We start from the raw sequence: 21,495 nt of genomic DNA, 5'->3' as shown, positions 1-21,495 counted from the left end.
GAAGAAGAAGAAGCGGCGATGCGGCGGCATGGCGTCCCTCTTCTCTCTCCCCTCCACCCTCCACCCTCCCCCCACCTTTCTCGCCCCCCCCCCCCCCCTTTCTTTCTTTCTTGGCCTCCCTCCCACTCGCTTCTGTATCCTCCTTTCCTTTTTTTATTTTATTTTAAAATTTTTTTAATAAAAGGTAATTTGGTAATAAAAAAATAAAATTGGTAAAAAGGACAATTTTAAAACAAACCGAAACCTTGGGACCACTTTAGAGCGAAAAAAAGGCGAGAGACGAAAAAAATTTTCAGCTCATACGTTAGGGACCAAAATCATACTTATCCCTAATATAAAATTCTAATTGAATTGAGATAAGAGAAATACTTACATGATGACATCTTCATATGAAAATTGACATCTTCATATGAAGATGACATTGTGAACCCTTAGATAGTTAATCAAATATATAGCCAAACATATCAACTCATCTAATGGTCCACAATGCTATTTTCATGTGAAGATGTCATGGGAATATTCACCTTAAGATAAAGCATTAGACTTTTAATTTTAAATCTACTATTTATAAAACGGCAAATTTTACTTTTAATTTTAAATCTACTATTTATGACGTATGATCCTACAAATGTTTATGTGTCATCTTGTAAGATTTAAAATAAAATTAAAACTAGAACTAACATAGAAGATATTCTAATGAGCAAATAATATTTGTTCTTATTTTTCTTTTAAGGCAGTACAGAAAATGCATTACTTATCATGAATTCTTTTTGGATTTGAAAATTCATTAAACTCTCCACCTTCATCTTCGTGTAATGATTACTGGTTTAATTGGTTTTTTTTTTTTTTTTTTTTTTGAACAGATTATAACGACAATTTTACGGAAATAGTCATGCAGAATAAGAAACATGAACGCTATAGGGATTTTGGCAGGGTTCAGATGACTCTAGCAAATAATTGTAATGGAAGAAAAGAAAAGGGTCAAGAAGAACACTCCTTTATTTCTTTCATCCTTTGATAATTAGTGAATACTTCCCTGAAACACTATTCTTCACCTAATACAAAATTCAGTTTTTCAATTTCAACAGATGAAGCTATCCAACGACAAGCACAAGTTTCATGATGTCAACTGACACAATTTCAAACCAGTTTTGGCCAATCAAGAAGCGGATGCCTGCATCATTTTTTTCTGCGTGGATCCCGGCTTAGCCCATATTTCTTCAGTGTTTTGATGTAATTTCTCATGAGGGTAAACTTGTTACTTCCCAGGTGATAGAAATAATCCCACGAATAGCTTCCGGTTTTGTGCAAGTCATCAAAATTAAGCCTGAACAATCCAATTCAGCAACTATGCATCACATTTCAGTTTGAGGGATTTAGATATTGAAATTTAGATCTAATGTCTAAGTTTGATGTACCCTACCCCGTAGTTGACTACTGGTTCTGCAGACATGATTCCCACATGCCGTCTCCCCGATATTACCTGGTTCGAGGGATCAATTGGAATGTAGTCGTATCAAAACAACAGAAAAAGAAGTAACAAGGAAGATTAATCAGACAAGAGATCTCATTGATTCAATTATCAAAGTGTACTAAAACCCAGGATAGAGTTTCCAAATGGTGCAGTTGAAAAAGCATTCTGAGTTGCAGAAAGCAAGTACCTTTTCACCTCCAATTGATCTGATTTTTCCATCAACTGCAGGACTGTTTATTCTTAGAAACTCAGCCGACAACTTGAATACACGACCATTGGCAAATTCCACCTCCACCTGAGAACAGTCCAGGAATCATGGATAAGGTAGGGGAAATAAGCATAATTTCTCCAAGAGAAAGATGTTTCAAGATGCAAGAACAATATGATAAGTAAGAATACAACAGAAGCAAAGCCTTTAACCACTACGTGTCGTGTGTAGAGTGTAACACCAAGTAACATTTGGAGAGTTTAGTGTAATCAACACAAAACACAAAACACAAAACAATAATGCTTTCCTTCTTTTCTACAGCTTCCAATTGTGTAATGATGATACAACATAAAACACCCTTTGAAACCCAAATAATACAATACTAAACCCAGTTATACCCTAGTTAAATACAGAACATTCTTTCTTTTTTTCTCTACTTTTTTTTTCTATATATAAGAAGAATATCATTTAGTACTTACAGTGTGTACATCTCTAATCTCTCAACATGTCTGTGAAAGAAACACATTCAAAAAATTCATGACCTTTACACCAAATAGAGGCCAAACAACTCATCCTATCCCATGGTGAATTATACTCCAACCAAATACTTCAGATATGGTGTATAGTGCACTATGGCAAAAAGATTTGTTTCTCTCTTTTAGGCCTTCATATATTGAATCAAATGAACCTTTAATATATTTGGTCACCAAAAGTGTTCAAGCCATGAAAAACCCAAACAAAACAACAGTCAATATTCCATAGTCTCTCTCCTTCGGGATTCAATTAAAGGTGCATAAGTCAAATAAATTAGTAAATTACAGGAATATTTTACTAATATTAAGTAACATTTTCTTATATTTGTAGCTAAATTTTCCTTCTAAACTCCGACTTATAAGAAAAATTCAAATCTACTCTATTCTTGGAAAAAAGGAATGTACATTTTTTCAAGGCAAGCTAAGAAACAAACTTTCATATTCTAACCCAATCATGCAGTAAACAATATTAAAAAAATAGCAAATAAAAATTGAAAATTTTCCTCTTTGATTTAAAAGGGGAAGAAGTGCTAACCAATTTTGGGGCTTGAAGAGAGAATCTGGTGAGTTGGGGCATAGCCTCTGCCACTGTGTTGATACTCCGAATCGCAGCCATGACCATCAAGGAAGCAAGGGGTTTGATGGAATTCTCTTTTTCTTTTCCTTTATCCCTAAGTCAGGCTAGATTCTAATGGTTCGGTATTATGAAGAAAGAAATGAGGCACTGACACTGTTTGTTTTAAAGGAAATACTGAAACAAGAGTAAAGGAAAGGAAATTGGAATTTGGAAGGAAGATGATGATTTTCCTTTGTTTGTTTGTAGAAAGATTTTGCAATATCTGTGCTCATCAATGTTCCAAAACAACGCAATACAGACCAAACCAACAGATTCAAAACTACTCACTATATCAACATCACCATTGTGTCGAAAGATGATTCTTCAGTCCAATAAATATTGGAATCGGCAATCTAGGATTCTAGGACAAGAACCTTGCCTCTGAAAGAAATAAAACAATGCTACAGTAAAGAGAGAAGCTGAGAAAGTTAGAAGGATAAGAGATGCAAATATCTGAATCAAGGTTTGGAAAACTAGTCTGGACCAACATGACCGATTATCAAATCACTCTAGTTACTGGTTTATTGATTTAATGGTTAAACCAATTCAACTATAGTCCAATCAAAAAATCGGTTTTATATTAAAATAAAAAATAAATTATAAATAAACATTCTAAAATATAATTATAGTCTATATAAACTTTAAAATATCTTTTAAATTTAAAACATTACATGAAATGTCATCAACCACAATCTTAAGATCTTTAGATAAAGTACAAACTTATATATTTTAATGAACAGAAACTTTTGCTTTCAAAGTTTGCTATAAGAGAAATCAAAATCCTTTCTTCATCCTATAAATGTTTGCTTTGATGACATTAATCAATAAAACAATTACATCGAAAACATATCAAACCATTTCTAACTTTGGTTTAAATTTGTCCAAACAACAAAGAAAAAGAATGAAGGTTTCGTCAACAAAAAAAAAAAGAATAAAGGTTCCTCGAAGTAGCAATTGTACAGTCCACATCATTTAACAAAAACTAGAAGTTCGAAACCTCATTCTTCCATAGCTGCAGGCTCAAAGCTATCACCGCCTAAATCTAAGCTGCCACCTAACATACCACAAATTTCTAATCAAGAGGAGACTCAAACCCTAAGATGGAGGACGCGGTATGAGGGTCGCGGACGACAACGATTGCGGCGAGGAGGACGGCTTAGAAGCAGACAGCGGCGCACCTGAGAAGCAGATGATGGCTTGACAGAGAGGAGGAGGAAACATGGCGCTTGCGATGATTCTTCCTCTATATGAGCGCGACGGCGACGTGTCTTCCTCCGTGCGAGCACAGCGACATGTCTTCCTCCATGCGAGAGTGACGGCGGGGGAGCGGCATGTGCGGGGTATCACGGAAGAGAGGAGAGTGAGAGACCCGAGAGTTCGCGGAAGAAGAGAGCAGGGGTTGGAGACTTGGGGGCAGTGGCTACACGGACGGACGGCCGGCGAGAGTGGATCGACAGACTGGCGACGGCAGCAGCTAGGGCTGGAGAAGGGGGAGTGATTCAGAGGTCTACATCTTCAATGAGAGAGTGAGAGATGTGCAGCTAGGGTTAGTTTGTTTAAACGTTTAAGCAAAAAACGACGCCACTTTTACCAAATCGGCCGGTTTTCCATCCAATCCAACCGGCCGATTCCCGCCTGGTTCACTAGTTTATTATTGGTTTTTTTTCCGATGGTTTTGTATACTTGATGGAACCATTTATGTCGTCAGTTTGCAGATCGGTTTGATTTTCAGAACCATAGTCTGGACATCAAACTGTTCGGGGCGGTTAAAGTTTTAACAATTCAAAAGGTTTAACCAAAATTCAACTAGAATAACTAGATTATAATAAAATGATATATAATATATTAATTATTAAATCATAAATATGAACACAGTCGTAAAAAAAACCTTCTTTGTAAATTCAAAAATACATAAAAATTCAAAATTATAACTAAAGTCTCTTACTCTCATAATCTCATACAATAACTCACTATCTACAGGTACTTGTTCATTAATATCTTTATGAAAAAGTATTGGGAGATAATAATTTTAATATATAATAGGAGTAAAAAGAAAATTAGGATTATATAATAATTAGTTCAATTAATTTTTAATAATTACTCTTTTTTAATTCAAACAAAAAATTAGGATTTGTATTTAAATTCATTCACACTACGGTTATTTCTAATCTCACCATAATCTCCAATACACGTCTAAAACCGTCATATTCTCCGGTCCTCACCTCACGCCGCTGCACTCCCCGCAAAATATACCGACGCCGCCTCCACCTCCACCTCCGTCGGTCAACCCGACTCGCCTCGCCTTCCAGCGCTCAGTCCAACGCTGCTGCTGCAGTTTTCGCACCACTCTTCCCTGACCGCGTTACTGCGGTGTTGTGCAACCCTCTCGTGGAATTGTTGCTACATCATGGAGTTAATGGTGATCATACGAGCCATTCTTGATAGCCTTGAAGACCAAATTGATTAAGAGATTTTATAGTAATACGGATCCTTATTTCAGGTTTTGTTAGAGTCATAGGATAATCTCTACGAAGCCATCCTTTGAAAACACTTCCAAATCCTCCCTCACCAAGAAAATGCTGTCTCTTAAAATTTTTTGTTGCCAACTTAAGGTGTTTGCATGTGAAGCTTTTTTGGATTAACCACCCTACTACTATCGGAGTAGTGATGGTGGATCCACCTGACCCATGAAAAATTGGTGAATTGATTGGAGTTGATGATATGGGACCAATAATTTTTTCCTCTACTCCTGGATTACTTCCGGATTATATTAATTTAATGACCAGTTTAGGATGGTTATTTTAATAAGTATGCGGATGGTTATTTTAATTGTTATGTAGATTATTATTTTAATTAGATTGAGTTTAGTTATATATAATTAAAATATGTTGGATGTTCAATTTATTAGATATTTGGATGATTATTTTTATCCTTAAATTGATGATTATTTTCACTGTGGATGAGTGATGTCGGTGGCGGTGTGTGGCAAGTCAAGTAGCGACGGTGAAGTAGGATGATTATTGATAAAAGTGGGGGTAGCAGCCGGTTGAAAAAGGAGAAGATATTGGAGTGAAATGCTTTGATAAATTAGAGTTTGGAATGGTTATTTTTTAAAAATAAATGAGTGAGTTTTTTTATTTCGATAATTTATGGAGTGTTTTTTATTTTTTATATGTATTTAGGCTAAATTACCAGTCCACTATACACATTGTCAAATTCCCTAAAGGAGTAAACAATATAAACAATAGAGTAAAAAAAAGAAAAAAATTAAAATTATAAATCAAATCATTAATTAATTATCTTTAATTTTAAATTTTGAAATTTAATAAAATAAGGATTCGCAGTTACACTCAATTTAAATTTGACCCCCTTCCTCTATTTACCATTTTCGGTCTGTAGAGGCACCCCCAAGAGCCGCTTCACTCCCCTCTCTCCGATCTGACGCCGCCCAACCTCCAGCCGACACCCCCATCCGCCCATGGACGCCGCCCAAGCATCTCCGCAAATGTCCGATCGCTCCGTGCGTCATCTTTCGTGCTACCCATCCGCGTGTCAAATGTGCACCCTCCGCAACCCCGCCTTTACTATTGCAGTTCACCACCACCGTTGACAACAATGACAACCACCTCAATGCCAACGCATTGTTCAAAAGCCATGCAGAATCTCAACTCCGTTCTCGCCTCCCACGGCTTCGACCAAAAGATTCATGGCGGTCTCGCTTCTTCCTGCCCTTCTTCCTCTGCCATTTTTGCCATGAACCTCACAACACCACACAGTATGAATCTAAAAGGCTATGTCTACAGCAACATGCTGGACGCGCAGTGAGAAAGTATGCAGTGAAATCCATGTACAAGATTCTCACAAAGGTATTTCATAATGTTACAAATCTACTTACGAGAAAATGAATCTAACCTTATACCCACAGGATTTTATTGATAAAATTATCCAAATCCAAAAAACATATTAAAATTTTTAAATTATCCTCTAATAAAATCCAACTAACTCCAACTATAATACTACTTTATCTCCAATCACCAATCCTTCAACACCACTATCAAAGGGGGGAGCTTTGAAGGCTGTTGTAGAAATGAATCATATGGTGTTGAGAGGAAAAAGAATTTTCGTAGCAGAAGCAATGTACAAAAGAAGATCTGAACTAAAGGACATCAAAGAAAAAGAAGTGCAGGAATCCACAAGACAAGGTGAAGAAGGTAACCGTTAGCAATATAGAGATATAAGAAAAGTGGAAGAGAAGGTGGAAAAGTCGTCAAGAGATGCGAATGTTAAGGACCCAAATAAGAATGGATGGTCTAAGAAATTAGACATTCCAGTGGCAAAAGATAATGTTATATGGTTACAACGGAGCATTTTCGGAGGTACAAAGAAGATGATCAACTTTCAGGCACTCCGTCGAAAGATTCATAATGAATGGCTATGTGTAACGCATGTACGGGTTCTTATTGCATGATCATTTGCATTGATGTCTTAAAGATGTAAAATGTTCAATATATCTCTCACCTTACTTAAAAAAAATTATTGAAAAGAATTTAGAGATACATGAATTTCAAGTTTAAAATAAGAATAGTTCAATTATTTTGATGTGGTGGCATTACTTTTGTTTTTTGAATGTATGAATAAACAGTGCATATTTGAAGTTGAAATTTATGAATGTTGGCTCTTGAAAGAATGATGATGAAAGTGAAGTATTATTGGTAATCTGAAAAATCCAAAAGTTGATTCTTGAAGTAAGAAAAAGCAGCAAAAAGAAAAAGAAAAAGCTTGCATGCGAAAAAAAAAAAGAAAAAAAAGTGGCAAAAAATAAAAAGAAAAAAATAAGCAAGCAAAAAAAGACAATAACCCTTTAAACCAAAAGGAAAGGGTAAATGGACCCAAGGTTTTGAGTATCAGTGGTTAGGAGGGCCTAAATAAAACAAAATTCTGGTCTAAGCGGCTTAATCAAGCTGTCCCTAACCATGTGCTTGTGGCATGAAGGTGTCAAGTGAAAAGTTTAAGACGGAGCAGTTAAAGTCGTGGTCCAAAGCAAAAAGAGTGTGCTTAAGAACTCTGGACACCTTTATCTGGGGATTCTAGCAAAGTTGAATCACAATCCAAAAGGGTTCACCCAGTTAAAGTGTCTGTGGCATTTATGTATCCGTTGGTAATACTGAAAAACAAAGTGCTTAGGGTCACGGCCAAGACTCAAAAATCCATGTTCAAGAATAAAAAAGAACTTAGTTAGGAGAATTAATAATATTATTTGGATTCTATGTTCCTAAAGATGCCAACCATTCTAAGGTTCAATGGATAGTGAGATGCCAAAACTATTCAGAAGCAAAAAGCTACTAAATCCTGCTCATCTGATTGTAACTGAGCTTCATTAAAAACTTTGAAATTTATTGTATCTTAATTTTCTTTTTATCCTACTGTGTTTTTAGTTTCTTGGGGACAAGCAACATTTTAAGTTTGGTGTTGTGATGAGCGGATATTTTATACGCTTTTTGGCATCATTTTCATATAGTTTTTAGTATATTTTGTTTAGTTTTTATTAAGTTTTTATAGGTTTTAGTGTTGAATTCGCATTTTTGGATTTTACTATAAGTTTTTGTATTTTTGTACAATTTCAGGTAATTTCTGGCTGAAATTGAGGAGTTGGAGCAAGAGTCTGATTCAGAGACAGAGAAAGCACTGTAGATGCTGTCCGGATTTGACCTACTTGCACTCAGAAGACCTTTTTTGGATCTACAGAAGTCCAAATGGAGCAATCTCAATGGCTATGAAAATCTGACATCAAGAGCTTTCCAGAAATGTATAATAGGCCATACTTTGCTTCGGATTAGAAGGCCCAAAACTGGCGTCCAACGCCAGCTTCCTGCCCCCTTCCAGCGTCCAGCGCTCAAAGAGCAGAACCAGCGTCCAAACGCCCAGAGAGGACCCCCTAGCTAGCGTTTCATGCCCTAGAAGCCTCATAGCACGTGGATCTCATCAAATCTTAGTCCAAACACTCACAAAGTGGGCCCTAGAAGCGGATTTTAGAACTAAATAGACTGTTTTACCCTTACTAGTCATCTGTTTAGTATTTAAAGTGTATTTTACATAATCATAAGAACATCACGCACACTTTACAGCCCTATATTTGTTTACACATTATATTTTCCTTTCAGTATGAGTTTCTAAACCTCCTAGGATGAGGGGGAGGAGCCCTGCTGAATCCTATGAATTAATAAAAGTATTACTGTTTCTCTTCGATCCGTGTTTGATTAATTCTAAGATGTATAGTCATTCTTCATCAATATGAATGCGTTGAACTGGCATAAGTTTATCACATTCTACATGGGTTCAGAGTGCATCTTTCATCGGACAATGATGAACCACCAGCTTGAATATATGTCTCTCAGACGGCTAATCCACGACTTCGTTGGGGACTTCTCGAGACATCAGTTCAGCCGATTTACGGGGAGATTATGGTCTCTGTGGTAGAGGCTGGTACCTAAGGCACAGCATCCTCCGATCCGGAAGATTCGACCTTGTTTGTGGCGTTTTGAGTAGGATCATTAAGGAGAATGAACTACAGGAGCTTCACCCTCAATCAGAATGGATCCGCACTAAATCTGGGGTTCAGATCTGGAGGAGTATTGGCAGTTGCTCAAACTAGTGTCAATCACATACATCCTGCCATTGAAGAAATCACTCACAAGCAAAGAAGACAGTAATATCAAAGTTAATTCAGAAAGACAAGGCAACTCCAACCCTCAACTACATTCCCATTACTGAATTTAAATTATACAACATTATTATTAATTATCCATCAACCTTTTGATTCGCCTGACTAAGACCTGCAAGATAACCATAACTTGCTTTAAACCACAATCTTCGTGGGATCGACCCTGACTCTCTCAGGTATTACTTGGATGACCCAGTGCACTTGCTGGTACAACAGTACGAAGGTATGAGGATTCGTGCTACCAAGAAGACTATAACAGATTGTTGTTACAAGAGGAGCTCTTTTGGTACCAAAAATCTAGAAGCAGTGGGTTAAGCATGGGGAAAGAAATACAAAATTTTTGTCATCGATAGACTTTGATACACAAGAATCATAACAGAGTTCATGGACTTTTTATTAGGGATGGCTCTTGGTCTATTGATCCAAATCTTCTCCAACATGAGGCTCTTAATTTTTATAAGGATCTCTTTGGCACAATTGAGGAGGTTAAGGTTGATTGTCTGTGAGAGGTTCCTATACCCTCTCTGAGTGATGAGACTGGGGGCCATGCTTATTGCGCTGGTCTCTTTTATAGAGGTGAAGTCAGCAGTCTTCAGTATGAGTCTTTTTAAGGCTCTTGGTCCGGATGGGTTTCAAGCATTTTTTTCAAAGAATATTGGGAGATAGTGGGTAGTGAGATTTGGAATATTATCAGAAGAGGGCTTTTTCTGGCGACATTTTGAACCTTAGTATCATGGAAACTCTTATTGTTCTTATTCCTAAAGTGGAGGTTCCAACTTTCATGAAGAACTTTAGGCGTATTAGCTTGTGTAATATTATTTATAAAATTATCACTGAAATCCTGGTTAACTGACTACGACCTTTTTTGACATATATTGTTAGTCCGCTTCAGGGTGGTTTCATTCCAGGCCGAGGCTGAGGTGCTCCTGAGAACATCATTGTGGTATAAGAAGTCCTTCACTTCATGAAGTATACAAAATCCAAAAAAAGTACTCTTGATTTCAAAATTGATCTTGAAAAGGCTTATGATATGTTAGATTAGAGGTTTCTACAAAGTATTCTTATTGCTTTTGGTTTTTCTATGAACACCATTAGTTTGATTATGTCTTGTGTTCGTGCTTCATCTCTCTCTATTTTGTGGAATGGTAATAAATTGGAGAGTATTGTCCCCTAGAAGGGGGTTGAGACAAGATGATCCAATGTCTCCATATTTATTTGTGCTTTGTATGAAGAGACTTGCTTGTTATATTTCTCATAAGGTGGAAGAAGGCATGTGGAAGCCAGTCTCTATTTCTATGTGTAGCCCGAAGTTCTCTCATTTGATGTTTGCAGATGATTTACTTCTTTTTTATCAGGCTTCTAAGACTCAGGTTCAAATGGTGATGAATTTCCTAAACACTTTTTGTAAGGCCTCAGAAATGAAAATCAACCTTGAGAAGTTCAAAGCCTTATGCTCCAAGAATGTGTTTGCTCGTAGAAGAAATGTCTTTACTACGGTTTCTTCCATTAGATTTGTTTGGACTTAGGAAAATATTTGGATGTGAATCTCAATCATTCTCATGCTAATAGGGTCTCTTTTTATTCGGTGATTGAAATGGTTAGAGACAGATTAGTTAACTGGAAAGGTAGACTTCTCAATTAATTAAGATGGTAAACTTTGCTTAATTAATTCTATCGCGGCATCCATCTCGGTTTATCATATGCAAGTATCTCTCTTCCCCACTGAGTTTGTGATAAATTATCCTCTATAATGCGACAGTTTCTCTGGAAGGATAAAGTGAATGGTAGAAGTCTTTCTTTAGTTAATTGGGAAAAAGTGGTCATTTCCAAGAAGTTTGTTGGTCTAGGTGTTAAAGATCATGCTTGTGCTAATATATCCTTATTTGAAAAACTTGTTTGGTAACTATTTCACTGTCAAGACAAACCTTAGGTTGCTCTTATCAGGGCAAAGTACATGAGGAACGATGGAGCTCTAGACAGACCTTTCTCAAGTAATGCCTCTTATGTTTGGAAAAGTATTTCTAAGGCCTTTAGAGTTCTCAAGGATGATTTTTCTTAGTGTATCAAATCTTGTGATCAACCTTTCTGGTTTGATAAGTGATGTCTTGAGGGTCCAATTACTAATGATATTTTCTTTGTGCATATTTCTAATTCTGATTTGACTATTAAGGATGTTTGGCGGGGTGGTTAATGGAACTTTCAGGATATTTTCTCTTATTCTGGAGGAGGTCAGACAGCATTTAGACGGGTATAATCCTGACTTACAAGAGGGGGAGAAACTTAGGTAGATTTGGCACCCAACATCCTCTAGACTTTATTCAGCTAATAGTGAATACAGTTGGTTGGCTAAGAAAAAGTTTGGTTGGAATGAGCATGATAATTGGTTGTAAGTATGGGGCTTCATATTCCAGAGATGTTCAAGTTCTTGATTTAGCTTAGTCTTCATAATGTACTCTCTACGGCGGAGTTTTGATTTGATTGTGGTTTAGCTCAGTCGAATACTTGTCATCAATGTAAACTTAGTCCTGAAACTGTTATTCATTATCTACAGGATTGCCTCAGTGCCAAAGAGATTTAGACTTTATTTGGATTATATTCTGATCACTTGAATTTACGACACTAACTTTGCTGGGTCTTACTTTTGGGATGTTTTTATTTTCTACTCGACTATCTGGTGAATTTGGAGAAGCACGAATAATGACTTATTTAGTCCAGATGATCATTAGAGTACTAGTAAAGTGACCGGTTTGACTCATAACTCAGTAAGAGAGTTGCACTCTATTTTCACAATGCATCGAGCTTTGTCCCCTCCCTCCCTTTGCTTGCATTGGACTCTTCCTTCTGCCGAGTCTACTAAATTGAATTGTGATGCTAGCTTTTCTGCTTATGAAAGTTTAGCCGATTTTAGCTTTATTTTTTGTAATTCTGATGGTTGTGGGTAAAAGATTGCATCGAAAAAGTTGAAGTTTGTAATATTTTTTTATAGAGCTATATACAATTTGGAGGAACTTACTTCTATCTTAAAATAATAGATTTTGAAAAGTACTATGTGAAAGTGATTGTTTAGATACTCTTTCATTAATAAACAAATAAATATCTAGTAATGATATTCCATAATAAAATTTAAAAAATAAATTAAAAATATCATAAATTAAAATTAAAAAGTAATTACTGTCTTAATTTAAAAAACAGATGCAAATAACGTAACGGACTGAATGACCAAAATAATTGTTTCTGACGAGGATTCTTGTTGCTTCAATTTTAGAGGAATTTTCAATATTATATTAATTTAGATATGATCGTAACCAATTAATTTGGCTTGTTTTTCTTTGTTTTTTGTTTTTTTTTGGTTTGTTTAGTCACCAAAATCTCAGTTTTCTGAGCGAACCGAACCGACCAGCAAGTCGCAGGTCATTTGGAGACATCTACTCATATCAGCCGCCACTTTGCCTATGCGCTATGGCAGCCACTAGCCAGGCTCCCCCACCTTCCCGGCAATTTCCGCGTTACTTTCTTTCATTCTGAGTGTAAATTTAAAATATAATAAAATAATCATAAAATAAAAAATATTTTTCCCCAATACTTCTCTTTTCTGTTCTCCTGCTTTTCTTTCTTTTAATTTTTATTGTTTTTTCAAGAGAAGCACAAAAAAAAATAATAATAATAATAATAACTGCGACACGCAGAAGAAAAAAAAAAAGAAAAAGGAAAAAGAAAAACAGAGAGGTCGAAGGAAAAAAAAATGAAATGATTCAGGGGCCGAAGAAGCCAATCCCAACCCCTTCTCCTCCGAAACGTATCGTTCCGCTCCCCGCTTTTCGCCTCGGAACCGCTTCCCCGAAGCACCTCCTCCTCCTCTCGCCGCCGGCGACACTCCGGTCAGCTTAACCCTCAAAACCGATTCGACGTCTCTTCGCAAAAATAACCGATCGATCGAAGATCTCAAAGCTTTTTCAGATCTGAGAGAGAGAGATAGAGAGAGAGAGAGGAACGATGCCGTCGAACGCGGATCTGGACCGGCAGATAGAGCAGCTGATGGAGTGCAAACCGCTGGGGGAGGCGGAGGTGAAGGCACTATGCGATCAGGCGAGGGCGATTCTTGTGGAGGAGTGGAACGTGCAGCCGGTGAAGTGTCCCGTTACGGTTTGCGGTGACATCCATGGCCAGTTCTACGATCTCATCGAGCTGTTCCGGATAGGAGGCAGCGCTCCTGACACTAATTATCTTTTCATGGGCGACTATGTAGGTCAGTTTTTTTTTTTTTTCTCCTTCAAAAATTCCCCTTTCTGTTTTTGGTTCTGTCATTTTTTCCCCTAAAGAAATGTTTGCTGGTTGATATAATAATTTACTTATTTTTTTAAGCCTTGGTTTTTATGGAGATTAAGGAAAATAACGAGGTTCATAGCTTTGTTGTATATTGGGTTCGACTTTAAAGCTTTTATGTGTTTATTTTTTCCTATTTGATTTGTGTTGGGATACTGCTTCATCGTTTTGGGTTCTGGAGCATTTTGGGATGACTTTCTTAGCGATCTGACCCCCCCCCCCCTCTCTTTTTTTTTTTTTTTTTTTTGGTATTCCTCTTGAAATTTATAGCAGGTTACATCCGTTGTTAACTGGAGGCGTCTGATTGTTCAAAACTGTTATGTTGTTTTCATGTTTTGCAACCGTGTATGTTTGTGACAGATTGTTTTTCAGCAAGAAAAACGAGGGGAGCTTTACTTCTCCTTTTCCTTCTAAGTTAGCAATTGAACTAGTTTCAAGTCTTTTTCCATCATTTCATACTTGTTTTGGCATATTGTGGTAGTTTGTTAATGTGTTTGATGCGTTCTTTGCATGAAACAAACTTGATTAGTTCCATCTGTAAGCACCGTATTGTGTTTATAGCATTGATACTGCTGTAGAAATCTATATAAACCTCAATCTTTTTAGTTCCTTTTAGTTATGCCTTAACACATGCTTGGTGGAACTTGGAACGATATATGCTTGGTGAAACTTGCATCCTTCGTAACTCCACTCTTCTCTTTTGCTAGAGTGGTTGCGATGCATCCATGATAGGATTGTGCATGGGGCAAGCTTGGAATTGAAAATCTAGCCGTTAGATTATCTTATGAAATATGTGGAGTAGGGTAACAATGGTGATAAACTGTGGAGATATAAATAGCAAGACTAAGTAGGGGGGAAAAGCATATCAATCATTCTTGCTAGTTGTGATTATTCTAAATATTTTTAAGTTCGAATTTTAAAAGACTGGTGAACTGAAGGAAAAAGGTTGTTGTTCGAATTGTTGATGGTGATGGATAAATGAAATCATAAGTTGCATGGAAAGATTTAATGGGGTAAATGTTCATGAGCAGTGAACCAGGCCTTTGAGATTTGACAAATTGCTGGCAGCTTTAAAAGAAGCAGAACATCCCAAGCACTTGTTCATTTTAGTAAAGAGGGGTCAAAATCCGGCGTCATAGAAATGTCTTTAGGGAAGGATATGGTGCTTAATAACTTTAATATTTTAGGCTGTTAAAAGTTTTAGGCTTTAGCTATAATAAGGTACCCTGCATTGGCCATTATCATCTTTCCCCCCTTCTTTCCTGTCATTGCTTTTAATGATGTTTAAATTATAGTCTCTGCATATGTTGGAATTGCTACCAGTCCTCATGGCGCTGGCTATTTGCAGATCGTGGGTACTATTCAGTGGAGACGGTTACACTTTTGGTGATCTTAAAAGTCCGTTATAGAGATAGAATTACAATTCTTAGGGGAAATCATGAAAGCCGTCAAATTACTCAAGTGTAAGAACATTTTACTCTCTTTTTATGTTTAACTCACTGCAACTTGTGTGATGGATCATGTTTTTAACATTACCTTGCAAAAAGTTTGAGAATAGGTTAATTGTTGCTGCCGTCATGCATTCATTGTTTTTACAACTTGGCCATAGGTGAAGGAAATGTTAATTGTCTTGGTTAGGATCAGCAACTTGGTTTTTGTAACGACGCTATGATATTCTCTTATCTTTGTGTTTCTCATCATTATTCTGATGTATTATTTAGTATCAAAATAAATGAATTTGATGTGCAGATATATGTACTTTGTTGCTAATGGTTTTCATGTTTCTGAGTTTAGATGCTAGAGCTATATTTTTTTTATTACTTTGTAAAAAGAGTTGTGAACTCCATGATGCATACCTTACCAAAAAGAACGTTGGTGCATGCATAGGGTGCTTATGAATGCGGCAAATACCAAATTCATGGTTACACATGCTGACAGCAATTTATTAATGGTTTTTCATAACGTTTCACCTCACCTGCTTTCAGGTATGGCTTCTATGATGAATGCTTGAGAAAATATGGGAATGCCAATGTCTGGAAGTACTTTACCGACCTGTTTGATTATTTACCACTAACTGCCCTCATTGAGAGTCAGGTTTGAGTTAAATATCTTGCACAGTGTTTCCTATTTCTTTATGCCAGTTTAACTTAACTTCCATGCATGTTTCAGATTTTCTGCTTGCATGGAGGCCTGTCACCTTCTTTGGATACGCTGGATAATATCCGTGCCTTGGACCGCATACAGGAGGTTTGTGTGTTATTAAATGGCTATTGCAATTGCAAGCTCTCATGATTTATTTGGTATGACAACATTTTCGATGAAGCTTGTTTCTGAGCTTCAGAGCTATTCTTTTGTGAAAAGCAATTTGGTATAAATTATAGATTATGTGATTGGAAAGTTTTCAAATGTACCCTAACACCGGTCTAATAATCTTAACCGTTGATTTTAATTAATATATATTGTATATATTTTTTATAATTGAGATCAATGGTTAAAATTATTGGAACACTGGTGTACCTGGTATACTTAAAATTCTTCCTATGTGATTTTGTAACTGTTAGTTGTGGTTTATAATAAGCTTGTATTGTGATGGAAATGTTTCACTTCATTTTGGTCACACATTAAGTATTTACTTCAGCATTGTGTGGTTAGGCTCTTAGATTGCTTCATCAGTTGACTGACAGATGTCTTCATGCATTATAGGTTCCGCATGAAGGACCAATGTGTGACCTCTTGTGGTCTGATCCAGATGATCGCTGTGGTTGGGGAATATCTCCACGTGGTGCTGGATACACATTTGGCCAGGATATTGCTGCTCAGTTCAATCATACCAATGGTCTCTCCCTGATATCTAGGGCTCACCAGCTTGTCATGGAAGGGTACAATTGGTGCCAGGTGATTGACATTGTATTTGATTCCGTGTGATTAGTGTGTTTATGTTTAAACATAACCTGTCGCATTCTTTGTATTGACTGTTGTTTTGATGACTCTTTAAGGAAAAGAATGTAGTGACCGTTTTTAGCGCTCCAAATTACTGTTACCGATGTGGGAATATGGCAGCCATACTGGAAATTGGAGAGAACATGGATCAGAATTTTCTGCAGTTTGATCCAGCTCCCAGGCAAATTGAGCCCGACACTACGCGGAAGACCCCAGACTATTTTTTGTGACTTTATATCTCTCTGTTTGTAGTTACTGCTCTGCTGTTACTGTAGATGTGTCTTTTAAGGAAAAAGGGAGTTTCACTGTTAAGTGGAGGTTATCGACAATATAATTCTTTCTACTGGAGCTTTCTTGCTGCTGCTGCTACCTCCATCTTATTTGGACAAAGAAACCTATAGAACTGACACAAGCTTCCAATTGGTATTGTATATTTTTTAGCGGCAATAACTTGGTATATCTTGTTCTGTCATTTTTTTTTTTTGGCAATTAAATCTTAAGTTAGGGAAGGGAGATTTTTGAGGGTTGACTGTCCAATATCCCATCATGTTTATTTGAGATAGTTGATGGTGACAAATGAAAGTGCAGGTGTTTATCTTTACATAATCGAATGATATCACGAGTCCTCTGCTTACTGCCTAGGGGTTTGAGAGGGACGTTGCATCGAGACGGAACTTGCTTTCTTCATTTAGAAGTTAGAATGCTGAGTGTACTAGTTTGCTTTGAATTTATTTGAAATATGTTGAGAAACTTCGGAAAATAGGTTCAAAGTCAAGAAGATTAAAAGGTAATTAAAAGAAAATGTGAAATAGGATAAATGTTCTCCCATATTTTCATTTTCTGCCCAATTTTATTGCAATAACGGAATCACCCTATAATGACAGCAGCTGAAATGATCACTTATAAGCTTGAGCTGAGTTATCATGGAACCTTTTCGTCTTGGGTTTTTTCGGGACTCTTGTAATATAGTCATAATTATGTTTCTAAAATCAACGGTCATAAGAGTTCCTAATGGATGTCAATTAGTTCGGTTGGTACCACTTTAGGTGGTTAGAGACCCCTCACCTGGGGACAGGAATTTAGCCTCTCTTGTAAAACTAAAACAAGAGTTCCCAATGGGTGGAGGTTGCCTAATATTTGTAGGATTCGATTTAAAAATATATATACCCATTTTAGAACATGATCATGCTGAAAGCAGAATCATGAGAAAGAGTCTTTACATTTTACAATGTCGAAGAGACTGAGTGTTATGAAAGGCAATAACGGATGTGAAAACTTTTAATACAGAAATGCGGAGTTTGTTATTTTGATGCGCCATCAAGGCATCAACATATTTTCCCATTGACATCGTCATATTTCTTATCTTAGTACCTAGTGCGAATAAAGTAAACATATCTCATTCATAATACAATATTATAACTATATCTACTATAGCTTCTATTTTGACTTCACAACCAGGCTTTATAATTCTTTTCTTAGTAATCAAGTTGGAATGAATCAAAATATTTAGCAATAATAGAATATTTAGGAACTTTCAATGACATTTGAGTCTTCGACTATAGTGGCAACAGGCAAAGATGCCCATTTAATAAAAAAAAAGAAACAGAACCTAAAACTGTACCACATTGAATAGCTACAAAATACAATGAATATATTTGGTTGCTGCTAAATCCAAACATTTAGCCTATATCAATAATAATATCATACATTTTGACTAGAAAAATGAGCAAAAAATAACAAGATTCAGTGGGGAAGAAATCTCATGAATCATGATACAGAAGTTGTCTATTTCAAAAGCGCGAGTTTGTTTGAGACCTTACAGCTGTATAGCCAGAAACAGAAACCGCCTTCTTCTTTCTCAGGTATATGAATGATCCACTAATGGCCAATAAAAAAAGCATGATCGCCTGTCAATTTTACACAAAAAAAAAGCATGATCCGCTAATGTTCATCATATGTTGTTCAACAAGTAAAAATGCAAAGCAATAAATATAAGTGACAAACAAATTACTACTGTTCAATATCTACATTGCAGTAAATGTGGCTGAACAACCATCTTTTTTCAAATTCGGAGGCCGTTTGCTTGCATTTTGTTTGGCATTATGCATTCAAAAGACATGGTTGAATTTGTCCCGATAAGAAAATCTAAATAAGGTGGCATATAGGAAAAAAAGAAAAAAACCTTATCGTGGTAAAATGACTTAAATTTGCAGCTCAGATCTGATTTCATTGATGAATCACTAAGGGGTAATTCTAAAGCCAAGAGACTATTGATGGCTAAGAAAATGAGATGAATCACAGCAGTGACAGCACATTGATAATCCCCAAAAGTTCTGAATTCTGATAAATAACTATTGCTATATGTCAACGAGTCATAATAGTTTTTTAATCAAATGGGACATTTTGCAAATATGCTGCATAAAATCCTTGACTGCGGTTATAATTGTAATTTCAAGCAATGAACACGATGTTTACTTGAGTGCTTAGGGCTGATAAACACGTAGGAAAACTTCAGACGGAATTATTTGGCAGTAGAACCTGAAAGATGCATCTTATGATCTAAAGAATAGCCCCTTGATTGGAAAATTCAAACATTTACCACTTGAATCCGTCACATAAAAAAGACATTCATGACTGACAGCTTTTCCAGCAGCTCAAGGATAATGATTATTGTTTGATAATTTGTTATTCATTTCGAACACATGAATTTGCAGGTACAAACACTTAGCAGCAGACAAAACAGCACAGGTTAGCCATGTAACATCTTAGTTTCCTTTACTGGATGTGATTATCTGATATACTAGTTCCACTAACTAAACGATTCAATTTTTCCAATCAACCAAGTTCAGAAGCTATTAATCAAATTCAACGTTAATGGAGAGCTAGAACTGAACATTACCTCAAAATTTAGAACTGACAACTTCTCTCCACTAGCTGGGGGTATACAGCTTCTATAAGTGATGTAAGCCTGTGATTTATTATCTGAAGCCGACGAATCATCTAGCAAATGTCTATGTGATTGCGTAGTAGTAAACTCTCCAGAAGCATGTGACAGTTCGTCTGACATTTCGATATTGTTGGAGAATTCAAACAAAGACCGACCTTCACGGGGATTTATTTTCTCTTTTCCCTTAGTTGTGTCTTTGATTTCTAAGCATTTGAATGGAATACGGTAGCCAGTTTCACCGCAACGATATTTCTCATCACCCTGCAATCCCCAAAAGAGCTTCCATATAAAACAAAATCAAAGAGGCCCATAGGTAACAAGAAGGAAAAAGGCTATCCATGAAGAAAGCTACAATCAAACTTAACCACGGGGTTACAACATGTTGGAAATCCTAAGAATCTTATTTCTTTTGAAAGCTTCATAAAACTTCTTAGGATGAGGAACACTGAAGATTATGAACTTGAATAAACATTCACCACTGACCCTACTTTTGCTTTGGCCCAAGTTTTCATGAACAAACGTGTACAAAACGATACACACAATCTCCTCAAATAGTCTTAAATCAACATAAAACCAGGTAGTAACAAAACAGAAACTGAAGCCAGATCTATATTTATTCATAATTTTCACATAGCCTTTATCAATTAGACAGCTTCATTATATATCTAGTTGCAAAATGAAATAACTGTTATTGTAATAACACAGAAAATATTTTAAATCCAGAAGACAAACAGAAACCCTAACCCCTCAATTTGATAAAATTTTTTAAAAAAATGACATTCTATTTAAGAACAACAACAACTATATTACAAAATTGAAAAGGAAAAGAAAATCATTATCTTATATAAGATCAAGATGGAAAAAACGGAACCTTTTCGGAGTAGAGGCATGGAACGCAGGGACCAGAAGGAGTGCATTCAAAGGTAACGTTACTTCCTGAGGGCTTTTCTTTGAAGCTCATAAGAACTCTACCTCTTCGCTCCCCAAACTCATTCCCATTTTGATTCTCTTTGTTGATCCAATCCCTAGCCAATTCAAATACAAAACAAACTTTCCAGCTTTAGCAAAAATTAGATCATATATCAAAGCAATTGTATAAATCAACAATATCGGGTATATTAGGGTGTGTGCGCACTTCGAGCAAAAAACCATGGAAAAAATATAAGAGCTTACGTTTTCTGCGCTGAGGCGCGAAAGGGAGGATCATGGAAGAAAGAGGTGACGAGGAAGAAGAGGAATGGAAGAACCAATGGTGAATTTGCAGAATTCATTGCTTTCAGTGCCCTGTCTTTCTTCTTCTACTTCCCTCCCCTCTCCTCTGTTTTGTTTGCAACGCATTGTCTGTTGCTTTTTTTTTTATGAAATCTAAAACAAAAATATTATTTATATTTTAAAATAAACTAATAAAATCAATAATTATGTATTTATGTATAAATTATATGTTATTTACATAGTTGTCAGAACCGAACCGATAATCGAACCGATTAAGTTATTGGGTCATTGGTTCAATTGGTGGGTCACTGGTTAAACCGGTTGACTCGGTACTATGCAAATAAAAAATAAAAATAGTCAAAAACCTAAAATTAAATTTTGAAAAATACATATTTTTACTAACATTTTAAGAACAATTAAGTCGAATTCTATAAATAACTAATACAAAAATAGACATATAATTAGTTCACACTACTATATAGTATCTTAATTAGACACAATAAAAATAACAATCTATGAAT

At 36.1% G+C, this 21,495-nt stretch overlaps 3 protein-coding genes across 3 annotated transcripts; 1 reads left to right on the top strand and 2 right to left on the bottom strand.

Moving 5' to 3' along the window:
* Positions 1 to 978: 978 nt before the first annotated feature.
* LOC112750119 (uncharacterized) lies at positions 979 to 4,502 on the bottom strand. Its single transcript, XM_072218991.1, has 6 exons — positions 4,010 to 4,502; positions 3,120 to 3,212; positions 2,751 to 2,966; positions 1,662 to 1,769; positions 1,424 to 1,483; positions 979 to 1,327 (listed from the first exon to the last, which is right to left on the bottom strand). Exons 3-6 carry the CDS (start codon positions 2,835 to 2,837, stop codon positions 1,322 to 1,324), a joined length of 261 nt encoding a protein of 86 aa, XP_072075092.1. The 5' UTR covers positions 2,838 to 2,966; positions 3,120 to 3,212; positions 4,010 to 4,502; the 3' UTR covers positions 979 to 1,321.
* An 8,357-nt stretch (positions 4,503 to 12,859) lies between these two features.
* On the top strand, positions 12,860 to 17,421 carry LOC112750117 (serine/threonine-protein phosphatase PP2A-2 catalytic subunit). The gene is made up of 6 exons (XM_025798674.3): positions 12,860 to 13,798; positions 15,224 to 15,338; positions 15,861 to 15,969; positions 16,045 to 16,122; positions 16,579 to 16,770; positions 16,872 to 17,421. Exons 1-6 carry the CDS (start codon positions 13,546 to 13,548, stop codon positions 17,043 to 17,045), a joined length of 921 nt encoding a protein of 306 aa, XP_025654459.1. The 5' UTR covers positions 12,860 to 13,545; the 3' UTR covers positions 17,046 to 17,421.
* Positions 17,422 to 18,320: 899 nt separating this feature from the next.
* Positions 18,321 to 21,159, bottom strand: LOC112750118 (uncharacterized). The gene is made up of 4 exons (XM_025798675.3): positions 20,936 to 21,159; positions 20,634 to 20,787; positions 19,715 to 20,023; positions 18,321 to 18,722 (listed from the first exon to the last, which is right to left on the bottom strand). Exons 1-4 carry the CDS (start codon positions 21,031 to 21,033, stop codon positions 18,606 to 18,608), a joined length of 678 nt encoding a protein of 225 aa, XP_025654460.1. The 5' UTR covers positions 21,034 to 21,159; the 3' UTR covers positions 18,321 to 18,605.
* Positions 21,160 to 21,495: the final 336 nt, after the last annotated feature.

Source organism: Arachis hypogaea, chromosome 15, assembly GCF_003086295.3.
Source record: "Arachis hypogaea cultivar Tifrunner chromosome 15, arahy.Tifrunner.gnm2.J5K5, whole genome shotgun sequence".
NCBI classification, from domain to species: domain Eukaryota; kingdom Viridiplantae; phylum Streptophyta; class Magnoliopsida; order Fabales; family Fabaceae; genus Arachis; species Arachis hypogaea.
This window is presented reverse-complemented; position numbering and strand designations above follow the sequence as displayed.

Coding starts and splice junctions, on each gene's coding strand:
- LOC112750117 (XM_025798674.3), top strand. CDS start 13,546: ATGCCGTCGAACGCGGATCTGGACCGGCAGATAGAGCAGCTGATGGAG. Junction 13,799..15,223: donor TTTCATGGGCGACTATGTAG/GTCAGTTTTTTT, acceptor GGCTATTTGCAG/ATCGTGGGTACTATTCAGTG. Junction 16,771..16,871: donor AAGGGTACAATTGGTGCCAG/GTGATTGACATT, acceptor TGACTCTTTAAG/GAAAAGAATGTAGTGACCGT.
- LOC112750119 (XM_072218991.1), bottom strand. CDS start 2,837: ATGGTCATGGCTGCGATTCGGAGTATCAACACAGTGGCAGAGGCTATG. Junction 1,770..2,750: donor CTCTTCAAGCCCCAAAATTG/GTTAGCACTTCT, acceptor GACTGTTCTCAG/GTGGAGGTGGAATTTGCCAA. Junction 1,484..1,661: donor GATCAATTGGAGGTGAAAAG/GTACTTGCTTTC, acceptor CCCTCGAACCAG/GTAATATCGGGGAGACGGCA.
- LOC112750118 (XM_025798675.3), bottom strand. CDS start 21,033: ATGAATTCTGCAAATTCACCATTGGTTCTTCCATTCCTCTTCTTCCTC. Junction 20,024..20,633: donor CATGCCTCTACTCCGAAAAG/GTTCCGTTTTTT, acceptor TGGGGATTGCAG/GGTGATGAGAAATATCGTTG. Junction 18,723..19,714: donor TGTCAGTTCTAAATTTTGAG/GTAATGTTCAGT, acceptor TAAAATTGACAG/GCGATCATGCTTTTTTTATT.